This window comes from Cervus elaphus, chromosome 1, assembly GCF_910594005.1.
Source record: "Cervus elaphus chromosome 1, mCerEla1.1, whole genome shotgun sequence".
Classification (NCBI taxonomy): Eukaryota; Metazoa; Chordata; class Mammalia; order Artiodactyla; family Cervidae; genus Cervus; species Cervus elaphus.
The window spans coordinates 30,493,933-30,506,731 of NC_057815.1; the positions used below are offsets into that span (position 1 = coordinate 30,493,933).

Here is a 12,799-nt window from a genome sequence, read left to right on the forward strand (position 1 = left end):
TGCTCTTCTCCAGTTTTTTGTCCACTCTGAAACCAGTTTGCTCTTTATATAATACAAAGCTGATCATGTTTATACTCACCATTGCCCCAGCATAAAGCTCCAATAGCTGTTTCAAGTGGCTCCTGTGACTTAGTCTCTGATTATTGTGCAACCTAATCTCTTGTTGCTACTCATTCATGCTTCTAAAATTTTAGTTAAGTCTGAATTACTTTCTTTCCTAAAACTGCAGTGCTTTCCCTTTCCTCTCAGGTTTTATGAACGTGCTTTTATTCTTGTCCTTGGCTGGCACACCTTAATGCTCTCGGTACCTACAAAAGAAACTGGCTAATTCTTACTCATCCTTAGGTTTAATACTACTCATGTTACTTCCTCTAGGAAGTCTTTGATTTGTCAGCATGAGAGGAGTTTGAATTGTGTATGGTTTTAGCACTCTGTACTTCTGTCTTCAAAGCGCTTGTCAGTTACTTGTATATTGTCTAGATTCCTCACTATCTTATAAGCTAGCACGGGCTGAGTTAGCCATATTGACTGTTTTATCTTCTGCATCTAATACAGTTCTGATTCATGGTGGCTTTCAGTAAAAACATTGAATAAATGTTAATTTAGACATTATTTCCTCCAAGTTGGAAAAAGTGTGTCTTACGAGTGTTTTTATCAGTTACTTCGCTTGCTGTTATTTTCTCCCATTCTGAAGGCTGTCTTTTAACCTTGCTTATAGTTTCCTTCATTGTGCAAAAGCTTTTAAGTTTAATTAGGTCCCATTTGTTTATTTTTGCTTTTATTTCCATTACTCTGGGAGAAGGAGAGGGTGGGATGATTTGAGAGGATTTGAAACATGTGTATTACCATATGTGAAATAGATCACCAGTCCAAGTTGGATGCATGAGACAGGGCACTCAGGGCCGGTGCACTGGGATGACCCAGGGGGATGGGATGGGGAGGGAGGTGGAAGGGGGGTTCAGGATGGGGGACACATGTACACCTGTGGCTGATTCATGTCAGTGTATGGCAAAAAATCACTACAATATTGTAAAGTAATTAGCCTCCAATTAAAATAAATAAATTGGAAAAAAAGAATGTTTTAAATATTTCCCTAAGTTTACAATTATTAACAGAGTCTCAGATTTTAATTTATTAATATATTTTATAGTGGGGTTATTTTAAAATTGTGACCTCTAAAAATGTTTTATTTCAGTGCAGATTGCTGGAAAGAGAATTGAATCCTTACTGGAAGGATGGTGGGACAGGTCTTCCACCAGAACACTGTAATGTGTCATCCGTTACGAAAGGTATCTTTATATTTTGCTTATAGCTTCATAAGCATTTCTTATAACTTGGTATTCCTAAGAGAATGCCCTGAGTCTGCTAGTAGATTGGCACGAGGTATTATGAATTCCAAAAATGAATAACAACCCATATCAGATTTTGAGATGTATTAAATCTAAATTTTATCACTACTTATTTAAATATTTCTACTTGATGCTATAATTTTGATCAAGTCTGAAAACATCTGTGTCTGTTTATATATTTGCAAAACAATGATGTTTATTGATTTTTTGATGTGAAATTTGTATGGTTTTCTATTATGAACATCTATGGATTATTACTTAAGGTTCAGTTTACGTATAGGAAAGCAATGATTAAAACATTTGCATTCTTTTAAGACCTTATTTAAATTATTAGTACTTGGCAAGATTATTTTATTTTGAATATGGTAGCAAATTAATTAAATATTTTTATACTCGATAATATTTTTATATTTGAGTTTATATTTTGAATGGATTAATGAAAAACATGGTTCTGTAAAGATACAATATTGCTGTGGTTTGTTACATTCTATGTGTGATGTATGCATGCTCAGTTGTGTCTGACTCTTTGTGACCCCGTGGTTTATAGCCTGTAGTCTCCTTTGTCCATGGAATTTTCCAGGCAAGGATACTGGGGTGGGTTGCCATTTCCTCCAGGAATCTTCCCAACCTAGGGATCAAACCCGCCTTTCTTTTGCCTCTTGCATTGGCAAGCGGGTTCTTTAGCACTACACCACCTGGGAATCCCTTTACAAAATGTATGAAGTATTAACATTGTAAAGTTTCATGAAAATTATGTATAAATATTAAATATGTGACTTCATATCTTCAGAAATTTTTACTTTGCCACCATGTATAAATTTGTGTTGACCTTAGGATACTGCTGTTGCTTTCCAGCAGATGGAGAGAAAATACTTAAGCCAATCACACATAATTTAAAAAGTACTTATATGCCAATTAAGTGTTACATTGACAACTCAATGAAAAGTTTAATTAATTACAGTTAACCAAGTATACACATAGTAATATTATAAACTGTTATCTTTTCATCTTAGTGATTTCTCAGAATATTCTCCTTCTTTTTATACACAGTGTATTTTTATTTTGGCCATTTGCCATGTTCCTTTGTATTTTATCAGAGATGTCCCTGGAGCCACCTTATAGGTTCCTTTTTATTTTGTATTGACGTTATTAGTAATTATAGCATTTTCTTTATTACCTTTCAGCATGGGCAGAAATATCTCCGCTGGGCTATATAATAATAACTGTAGTCATATAAAGGTGTCTTTGAAATACTGATTTTTAGAAATTTAAGAGTTTGAGGATCATAAGTTTTCTCAGTGAACCATTATGTAGGACTGAACAAAGCCTTTACCATCCCTATGTTCACAGGACAGTCAATAAGTTCATCTATGGGAAAGACTTAAAATTGATAAATCCTGTCTTTGAGTATATGTAGTCAGCAGGTTCTTCACTGATTGAAGACCCATAGTTCTACCCTAAGTAGTATCTTTCAGCTGGCTGAACCAGTGGAATCAAAGGCACTAAGAGAAAAATTGCCTTACATAAAGGCTTTAGAGAGCCTGTCTCTGCTTCCTTTCACATCACGCTCTCACCATTTCCCTCTCATATTTATTTAGGAGGAAGAATGGCAGAAAGCTCCGAATGTCTGTCAGACATTCATATCCCAGAGTTGAAATTAAGCTTTAAAAAGGATCTACAGGTTTTTTTTTTCCCGTATGCAGATAGTGTAGTCATTCTCTTTAAACCAGTGGTAGAGTTGAAACTATGAGACACCTGAGAGTATTAATACTATAAAGTAGTATTAAGAATGTATGTAGAGCTGGTGTTTATATCGAAGGACTTAAGACTTTGGAGTTTGACTTCTTGAGGTTAGAATTTTGGCATTTCTGCTTATTCGTTCTGTAATTTGGGGAATGTTTCCTGACCTCTGTGAGCCCAGTTTAAACATAGTAGGGAGTAATGGTAATTCCACGTCTTATATGGTTATTGTGAGAATTAAATGAGAAAAATCTTTTATCACAGTATCTAGAACATAGTAAATAATAATGATGATGTCAAATAATTGTCCTTATGATGACATGTTTTAGGAAGATTTTATCAACAGATTTTTTGTGTGTGTGATGATTGAAGTGCCACATACACAATAATTAATGTTACTCTTGATATTTTTTTCCTTAGAGAAAGTTAAGTGAAAAAGTAAGCATGTTTTCATTGTCCATGCAAAATTATCTTCAGTCATGTTTTAGTAATGGGAACATTTGTACAATTTTTAAGTTTACATGGAACATTTTTGTATTAGCTTATTTTCAATAGCAGCCATGCGAGAGTAACAAAGTAGATGTCCCAATTGATTATAGTTTATCTAATTTTCAGGAAACTAAGACTGAAATTGGTCAAGTTATTTGCCTATAGTCATGTGAGTAGCACTAGAATGCAGCTTTTCTTTCTAATTCTAATATAGGGTTAGTTACTCTAAATTTTCATTAGAAGATTATTACCGTGTAGTTAGTGAGAATTCTTGCTTTAAATCTCTGTATTTTTTTCATTGCATAGACTTTTCCCTCTTCATTTTTTGGCTTTCTCTTATAGAACCTTTAGAGAAAAAATTTAAAAGTTAATTTAAATCAACTGCCTTATTTTACAGATGGACAGAGTTTAAAGGCATTAATGACTTGCTTAAGATCTTACAACTATTTAGTAATAACAACAAGACTAAAATTTAGATCTCCTGGTACTAAGTTTATTGCTATTTTCGTATTATTCTGTCTTCTGAGAAAAATGAGGATGTAGCCCAGATTCACTTGATTGTATTCTGCTTATAACAATTCAGCTTTTAATTTTAGAAGCATATGCTCAGCCTCCTAATTTTTGACTTATAAAAAAACAGCCTTCGGATATAGTCAATATTAAGTGCTTCATGGATAATCCCTGGTAGAGGGCATGGCAACTCACTCCAGTTTTCTTACCTGGAGGATCCCATGAAGAGAGGAACCTGGTGGGCTATAGTGCATAGGGTTGCAAACAGTTGGACATGACTGAAGTGACTTAGCATGCATGTACATACCAATGAATTTACTGTAATTATTTGGTATATATTTATCTCAGAGAGAAGACAGGAACCATGCCTTATTCATGATTTTTTTTGTTTGTTTATAAAAGTTATATTTTTAATAAGCTGATACCCCATTCACCCCTGTTTCACCTCCTTATTATGTTTTGATTTCCTTCTGTGTGATTTTCTTATTCATAGTAAATATTCACAAAATACATGTTGGGTTTAATTTTTTGATAGATGCTACTGCAAATTGATATTTTTGTTTGATTTTTAAATATTAAATTCATGAATTCTCTTGTTAAAAATATTTTACTATTGCTGTTGGGGCCAGGGGTATGGGCCTCAAATTGCATTTTGATTATTATTATTTTTTAATGAATTTTTATTAGAGTGTAGCTGCTTTATGATTGATTTTTTTCCTTTTATTTTGTTTTTTATTAGAGTATAGTTGCGTTACACTGTTGTGTTAGTTTTTGCTGTCCAGCACAGTGAATCAGTTGCATGTATACATATATCTGCTCTTTTTTAGATTTTCTTCCCATTTAGAAGAAAATGGGGAGAAAATGTAGCCACAGAGGATTGAGTAGAGCTCCTTGTGCTGTGCAGTAGGCTCTCCTGTTCTTACACATATCCGTGTGTATATGTCAGTCCCACTCTCCCAGTTCTTCCCACCCTCGCTTCCCCCTTGGTATCCATTGTTTGTTCTCCACATTTGTATCTCTGTTTCTCCTTTGCAGATAAGCTCATCTGTACCATTTTTCTAGATTTCACATATGAGGGATAGTTGCACAGTTGTGTCCAACCTTTTGTGACTCCATGGACTGTAGCCTGCCAGGCTCCTCTGTCCATGGAATTCTCCAGGCAAGAATTCTGAAGTGGGTTGCCGTTTCCTTCTCTGGGAGATTCCACATATAAGTGATATTTTTCTCTTTCTGACTTATTTCACCTTTGACAGTCTCTAGGTCTGTCTGCGTCTCTGCAAATGGCACTATTTCATTCCTTTTTATGGCTGAGTTATATTCCATCCATTGCATATAAGTACCATATCTTCTTTATCCATTCATCTGTCATTGGACGTTTAGGTTATGTACATGTCCTGACTGTTGTAAGTAGTGCTGCAGTGAGTATTGGGGTAACTGTGTGCTTCTTAATTATGGTTTTCTCAAGATATATGTCCAGGAGAGGGATTGCTGTGTCATATGGTAGTTCTCTTTTTTATTTTTCTTACAGGAACCTCCATACTGTTTTCCATAGTGACTGTATCAATTTACATTGATACAGTGTTTGAAGATTTTTTGATGATCGCCATTCTGACTGGTGTGAGGTAGTAGTTTGGATTTGCATTTCTCTAATAATGAGAGCTGTTGAGCATCTTTTCATGTGCTTTTTGGCCATCTGTATGTCTTTGGAGAATTATCTATTTAGATCTTTCACCCATTTATCCATTGAGTTTATTTTTTTGATATTGTGCTACATGAGGAGTTTGTATATTTTGGAGATTAATCCTTTGTCAGTTGCTTTGTTTGCAAATATTTTCTCCCATTCTGAGGGATCTCTGTGTTTTGTTTATGGTTTCCTTTACTGTGTAAAAGTTTTGAAGTTTAGTTAGATCCCACTTGTTTATTTTTGTTTTAATTTTCATTTCTGTTGGAGGTGGATCAAAAAAGACTCCGCTGCAGTTTATGTCAAGGAGTCTTCTACCTGTGTTTTCCTCTTTAAGAGTTTTATAGTGTTCAACCTCACATTTAGGTCTTTGATCCATTTTTAGTTTACTTTTATGTGTGATGTTAGGGAGTATTCTAATTTCATTCTTTTATAGGTAGCTGTCCAGTTTTCCCAGTACCACTTATTAAAGAGACTGTCTTTTGTCCATTGTATGTTCTTGCCTCCTTTGTCATAGATTTGGTGACTGTAGGTGTGAGGGTTTATCTTTAGGCTTTCTATTTCTATTTCTATTTCTGTTTTTGTGCCAGTATTGTATTGTGTTGATGACTGTAGCTTTGTTGTATAGACTGAAGTCAGGGAGCCTGATTCTTCCAGCTCCATTTTTCTTTCTCGAGATTGCTTTGACTTTTTAGAGTCATTTGTGTTTCCATACAAATTGTGAAAGTTTTCATTCTAATCTTGTGAAAAATGTCATTGGTTATTTGATAGAGATTGCATTGAATCTGTAGATTGCTTTGGGTAGTATAGTCATTTTCACAATATTAGTCCAACCATTCAAAGACCATCATATATTATTCCATCTGTTTGTGTCCTTTTTGATTTATTTCATCAATACCTTATAGTTTTCTGAGTACAGGCCTTTTGCCTCTGTAGGTAGGTTTATTCCTAGGTATCATATTTATTGTGTTGCAATGGTAAATGGTATACTTATCTTAATTTCTCTTTCTGATCTTTCATTGTTAATGTATAGGAGTACAAGAGATTTCTGTGTGTCAGTTTTGTATCCTTCAGGTTTACCAGATTCACTGATTAACTCTTTTAGGTTTCTAGTAATATCTGTAGGATTTTCTATGTATAGTATCATATCATCTGCAAATAGTGAGTTTTGCTTGTTTTTTTCCCAATTTGATTTCCTTTTATTTCTTTTTCTTCTCTGATTGCTGTGGCTAGGACATCCAACACTATTTTCAGTAATAGTGTAGAGAGGAAACATCCTTATATTGTTCCTGACCTTAGAAGAAATGATTTTAGTTTTTTACCATTGAGAATGATGTTTGCTGTGAGTTTATCATACATGACCTTTATAATGTTGAGGTAGATTCCATCTGTGCACACTTTCTGGAGAGTTTTTTTTTTTATCATAAATGAATGTTGAATTTTGTCATAAGTTTTTCTTCATCTATTCAGATGATCATAGGGTTTTTATTCTTCAATTTGTTGATGTAGTATACCCCCCTGATTGATTTGTGTATATTGAAGAATTCTTACATCCCTGGGATACATCCTAATTGATCATGGTGTATGCTGCTTTTAATGTGTTGTTGGATTCTGTTTGCTAGTATTTTGTTGAGGATTTTGTGTCTGTATTCATCAATGATATTGACCTGTAATTTTCTTTTGTTATTCTATTAATATCTTTTTATTTTATTAGAGTGGTGGTTATCTTGTAGAATGAGGTTGGGAATGTTCCTTCCTCTTCAATTTTTTTCAGAAAATTTGACATCAATAAGTGTTTACTCTTTTCTAAATATTGGGTAGAATTCACTGTGAAACCATCTGGTCTTGGGTTTTTATTTGTTGGAAGATTTTTAATCACAGTTTCAATTTCATTACTTGTGAATCTTCTGTTTATAATTCTATTTCTTACTGATTCAGTCTTGGATGGTTGTACCTTTTTAAATTAAAATTTGTCCATTTCTTCCATGTTGTCCATTTTATTGGCTTGCAGTTGTTGTAGTATTCTTTGTATTTCTGCAGTGTCAGCTGTAACTTCACTTTTCATTTCTAATTTTACTGATTTGAGTCCTCTCACTTTTTTTCTTGATGAGTCTCAATGAAGGTTTATCAGTTTTATCTATCTTCTCAAAGATCCCAACTTTTTATTTCATTGTTCTTTGCTATTCTTTTCTTTGTTTCTGTTTCAATAATTTTTATTATGATCTTTATGATTTCTTTCTACTAACTGTGGGTTTTGTTTGTTCTTTCTCTGGTAGCTTCAAATATAAGTTTAGGTTGTTTGAGATTTTTTTCTTGCCCCTTTAGGTGAGATTTTATTGCTATAAGTTCCTTCTTAGAACTGCTTTTGTTGCATCCCATAGATTTTGACTATCATGCTTTCGTTGTCATTTGTTTCTTGGTTTTTTGGTTTCGTCTTTGATTTCTTCTGTGATCCATTGGTTATGCAGTAGCATATTGTTTAGCGTCTATGTGTTTGTGTGTTTTACAGTTTTTTCCCCTCCTGTAATTGATTTCTAATTTCATAGCATTGAGGTTGGAAAGGATGCTTGATATGGTTTCAGTTTTCTTAATTTTACCAAGGCTTGATTTGTGACCCAAGCTATGGTCTATCCTGGAGAATGTTCCATATGCACTTGAGAAGAAGGTATATTCTGCTGCTTTTGGATAGAATATCCTGTAAATATCAATTAAAACTATCTGGTCTGATATGTCATTTAAGGCTTTTGTTTCCATATTAATTTTCAGTCTGGATGACCTGTTCATTAGTGTAACTGGGATATTGAAGTCCCCCACTATTATTGTGCTACTGTTGATTTCCCCTTTTATGGCTGTTAGCATTTGCCTTATGTATTAAGGTGTCAGATGCATAACTATTTACAACTGTTATATCTTCTTCCTGGATTGATCACTTGATCATTATGTACTGTCCTTCCTTATCTCATGTAAACAGTCTTCATTTCACAGTCTATTTTGTCTGATATGACTATTCCTCCTCCAGCTTTCTTTTGATTTCCATTTGCACAGATTACCTTTTGCCATTCCCTCACTTTCCATTTGTATGTGTCTATAGGTCTGAAGTGTGTCTCTTTTAGACAGGTTATATACAGATTTTGTTTTTGTGTCCATTCAGCTGTGTCTTTTGGTTGGAACATTTAATCCATTTACCTTTAAGGTAATTTTTGATATGTATGTTCTTCCTGCCATTGTCTTAATTGTTTTGAATTTGTTTTTGTAGGTCTTTTTTCTTCCCTTTCTCATTTGTTCTCTTATGTTTCTTGCCTAGTGAAGTCCCTTTAGCAGTTGTTGTAAAGCTGGTTTGGTGTTGCTTTATTTTCTTAGTTTTTGCTTATCTATAAAGCTTTTGATTTTTCTTATCAAGTGTGAATGAGACTCTTGCTGGATAGAATATTATTGGTTGTAGATTTTTTCCTTTCATCACTTTAAATATATCCTATCAGTCTATTGTTTCCTGCAGAATTTCTCCTGAAAAATCAACTGATAACCTTATGGGGATTCCCTTGTATGTTATTTGTTGCTTTTAACATTTTTTTCTTTGTATTTAACTTTTGTTAGTTTGATTAATATGTGTCTTGTGTTGCTTCATGGGTTTGTGCTGTATGGGACTCTCTACATTTCCTGGACATGGGTGACAGTTTCCTTTCCCATGTAGGGGAAGTTTTTGACTGATATATTCAGGTATTTTCTCAGGTCCTGTCTCTGTTTCTTCTGTTGGTTCCTATTTTATGTGAATTTCAGTGTATTTAATGTTGTTTCAGAGGACTCTTGAGAGCATCTTCTTTTCATTCTCTTTTCTGTATTCTGTTTTGTGCCAGAGATTTCCAATATTCTGTCTTCTGGGTTACTCATCTCTTCTTCTGCCTTAGTTATTCTGCAGTTGATTCCTTCTAGCGGATTTTTCATTTCAGTTATTGTCTTATTCATTTTCTGTTTAGTCTTTACATTAAAATTTTCTTGTATCTTCTTGATCCTTGCCTCCATGCTGTTTCTGAGATCTTGGACCACCTTCCCTTTCATTGCTTTGAATTATTTTTTGGATAAATTGCTTCTCTCTTCTTTATTTAGTTGTTCTCAGAGGTTTCTGTCTTGCTACTTCATCTCAACACATTCCTTTGTCATCTCGTTTTTTCCAGCTTGCTGGTTTTTTTTTTTTCCATTTATTTTTATTAGTTGGAGGCTAATTACTTTACAATATTGTAGTGGGTTTTGTCATACATTGACAGGAATCAGCCATGGAGTTACATGTATTCCCCATCCCGATCCCCCCTCCCACCTCCCTCTCTACCCGATCCCTCTGGGTCTTCCCAGTGAACCAGGCCTGAGCACTTGTCTCATGCACCCAACCTGGACTGGTGATCTGTTTCACCATAGATAATATACATGTTTCAATGCTGTTCTCTCGAAACATCCCACCCTCGCCTTCTCCCACAGAGTCCAAAAGTCTGTTCTGTACATCTGTGTCTCTTTTTCTGTTTTGCATATAGGGTTATCATTACCATCTTTCTAAATTCCATATATATGTGTTAGTATGCTGTAATGTTCTTTATCTTTCTGGCTTACTTCACTCTGTATAACGGGCTCCAGTTTCATCCATCTCATTAGAACTGATTCAAATGAATTCTTTTTAATGGCTGAGTAATATTCCATGGTGTATATGTAGCCAAAGTAACCTTGAGGAGAAGAATGGAACTGGAGGAATCAACCTGCCTGACTTCAGACTCTACTACAAAGCCACAGTCATCAAGACAGTATGGTACTGGCACAAAGACAGAAATATAGATCAATGGAACAGAATAGAAAGCCCAGAGATAAATCCACGAACCTATGGACACCTTATCTTCAACAAAGAAGGCAAGGATATACAATGGAAAAAAGACAACCTCTTTAAACAAGTGGTGCTGGGAAAACTGGTCAACCACTTGTAAGAGAATGAAACTAGAACACTTTCTAACATCATACACAAAAATAAACTCAAAATGGATTCAAGATCTAAATGTAAGACCAGAAACTATAAAACTCTTAGAGGAGAACATAGGCAAAACACTCTCTGACATAAATCACAGCAGGATCCTCTATGACCCACCTCCCAGAATAGTGGAAATAAAAGCAAAAATAAACAAATGGGACCTAATGAAACTTAAAAGCTTTTGCACAACAAAGGAAAGTATAAGCAAGGTGAAAAGGCAGCCTTCAGAATGGGAGAAAATAATAGCAAACGAAGCAACAGACAAAGGATTGATCTCAAAAATATACAAGCAACTCCTGCAGCTCAATTCCAGAAAAATAAATGACCCAATCAAAAAATGGGCCAAAGAACTAAACAGACATTTCTCCAGCTTGCTGTTTGTTGTCTCCTTTTTGTAGGTTTCCAGTGGCAGTTCCTCTTGCTTCTGGAGTTTCCTTCCTGGTGGGTGTGGTCTCTCAAGAGACTTACACCTTTATCTTCTTGATATGAGTTGGATTTGCCTTGGAAACAGCAGAATGAACTCTGTTCGTTTCCAAGGCAAACCATTCAATATTGAGTAATCCAAGCCTGTGCCCCAACCACTAATGCTGAAGAAGCTGAAGTTGAATGGTTCTATGAAGACCTTCAAGACCTTCTAGAACTAACACCCAAAAAAGATGTCCTTTTCATTATACGGGACTGGAATGCAAAAGTAGGAAATCAAGAGATAAAAACAAATTTGGCCTTGGGGTACAAAATGAAGCAGGTGAAAGACTAATAGAGTTTTGCCAAGAGAGCACACTGGTCATAGCAATCACCCTCTTCCAGCAACACGAAAGACTGTACACATGGACATCACCAGATGGTCAATACTGAAATCAGACTGATTATATTTTCTGCAGCCAAAGATTACAAGCTCTGTACAGTCAGCAAAAACAAGACGGGGAGCCGACTGTGGCTCAGATCATGAACTCCTTATTGCAAAATTCAGACTTAAATTGAAGAAAGTAGGGAAAACCACTAGGCCATTCAGGTATGACCGAAATAAAATCCCTTATTACTATATACTGAAAGTGATAAACAGATTCAAGGGATGAGACCAGATAGACAGAGTGCCTGAAGAACTATGGACAGAAGTTCATGACATTATATAGGAGGCAGCAACTGAGACCATCCCCAAGAAAAAGAAATGCAGAAAGGCAAAATGGCTGTCTGAGGAGGCCTTACAAATAGCCAAGAAAGGAAGAGTAGCAAAAGGCAAAGGAAGAAAGGAAAGATATACCCATTTGAATGCAGAGTTCCAAAGAATAGCAAGGAGAGATAAGAAAGCCTTCCTCAGGGATCAGTGCAAAGAAATAGAGGAAAACAATAGAATGGGAAAGACTAGAGATCTCTTCAAGAAAATTAGAGATACCAAGGGAACATTTCATGGAAAGATGGGCACAATAATGGACAGAAATGGTATGGACCTAACAGAAGCAGAAATATAAAAGATCTTCATGACCCAGATAACCCCGATGGTGTGCTCACTCACCTAGAGCCAGGCATCTTGGAATGTGAAGTCAAGTGGGCCTTAGGAACCATTGCTTACAAACAAAACTAGTGGAGGCAATGGAATTCCAACTGAGCTATTTCAAATCCTAAAAGATTATGCTGTAAAGGTGCTGCACTCAATATGCCAGCAAATTTGGAAAACTCCACAGTGGCCACGGGACTGGAAAAGGTCAGTTTTCATTTAAATCCCAAGGAAAGGCAATGCCAAAGGATGCTCAAACTACCACACAATTGCATTCATTTCACACGCTAGTAAAGTAATGCTCAAAATTCTCCAAGTCAGGCTTCAACAGTATGTGAACTGTGAACTTCCAGATGTTCATGATGGATTTAGAAAAGGCAGAGGAACCAGAGATCAAATTGCCAACATCCACTGGATCATCAGAAAGCAAGAGTGTTCCAGAAAAACATCTACTTCTGCTTAATCAACTATGCCAAAGCCTGTGACTGTGTGGATCACAGCAAACTCTGGAAAATTCTTAAGGAGATTGG

The 12,799-nt window shown here is 35.3% G+C and overlaps 1 protein-coding gene across 3 annotated transcripts in view; it reads left to right on the top strand.

The window, feature by feature from the left end:
• Positions 1-12,799, top strand: part of CWF19L2 (CWF19 like cell cycle control factor 2) — a 154,698-nt gene that overhangs the window by 25,656 nt on the left and 116,243 nt on the right. For all 3 annotated transcript variants that reach the window (XM_043898155.1, XM_043898170.1, XM_043898161.1), the window contains exon 6: positions 1,196-1,289. In XM_043898155.1, coding sequence (XP_043754090.1) covers positions 1,196-1,289 — 94 coding nt within the window. The remainder of the gene's footprint in view (positions 1-1,195; positions 1,290-12,799) is intronic.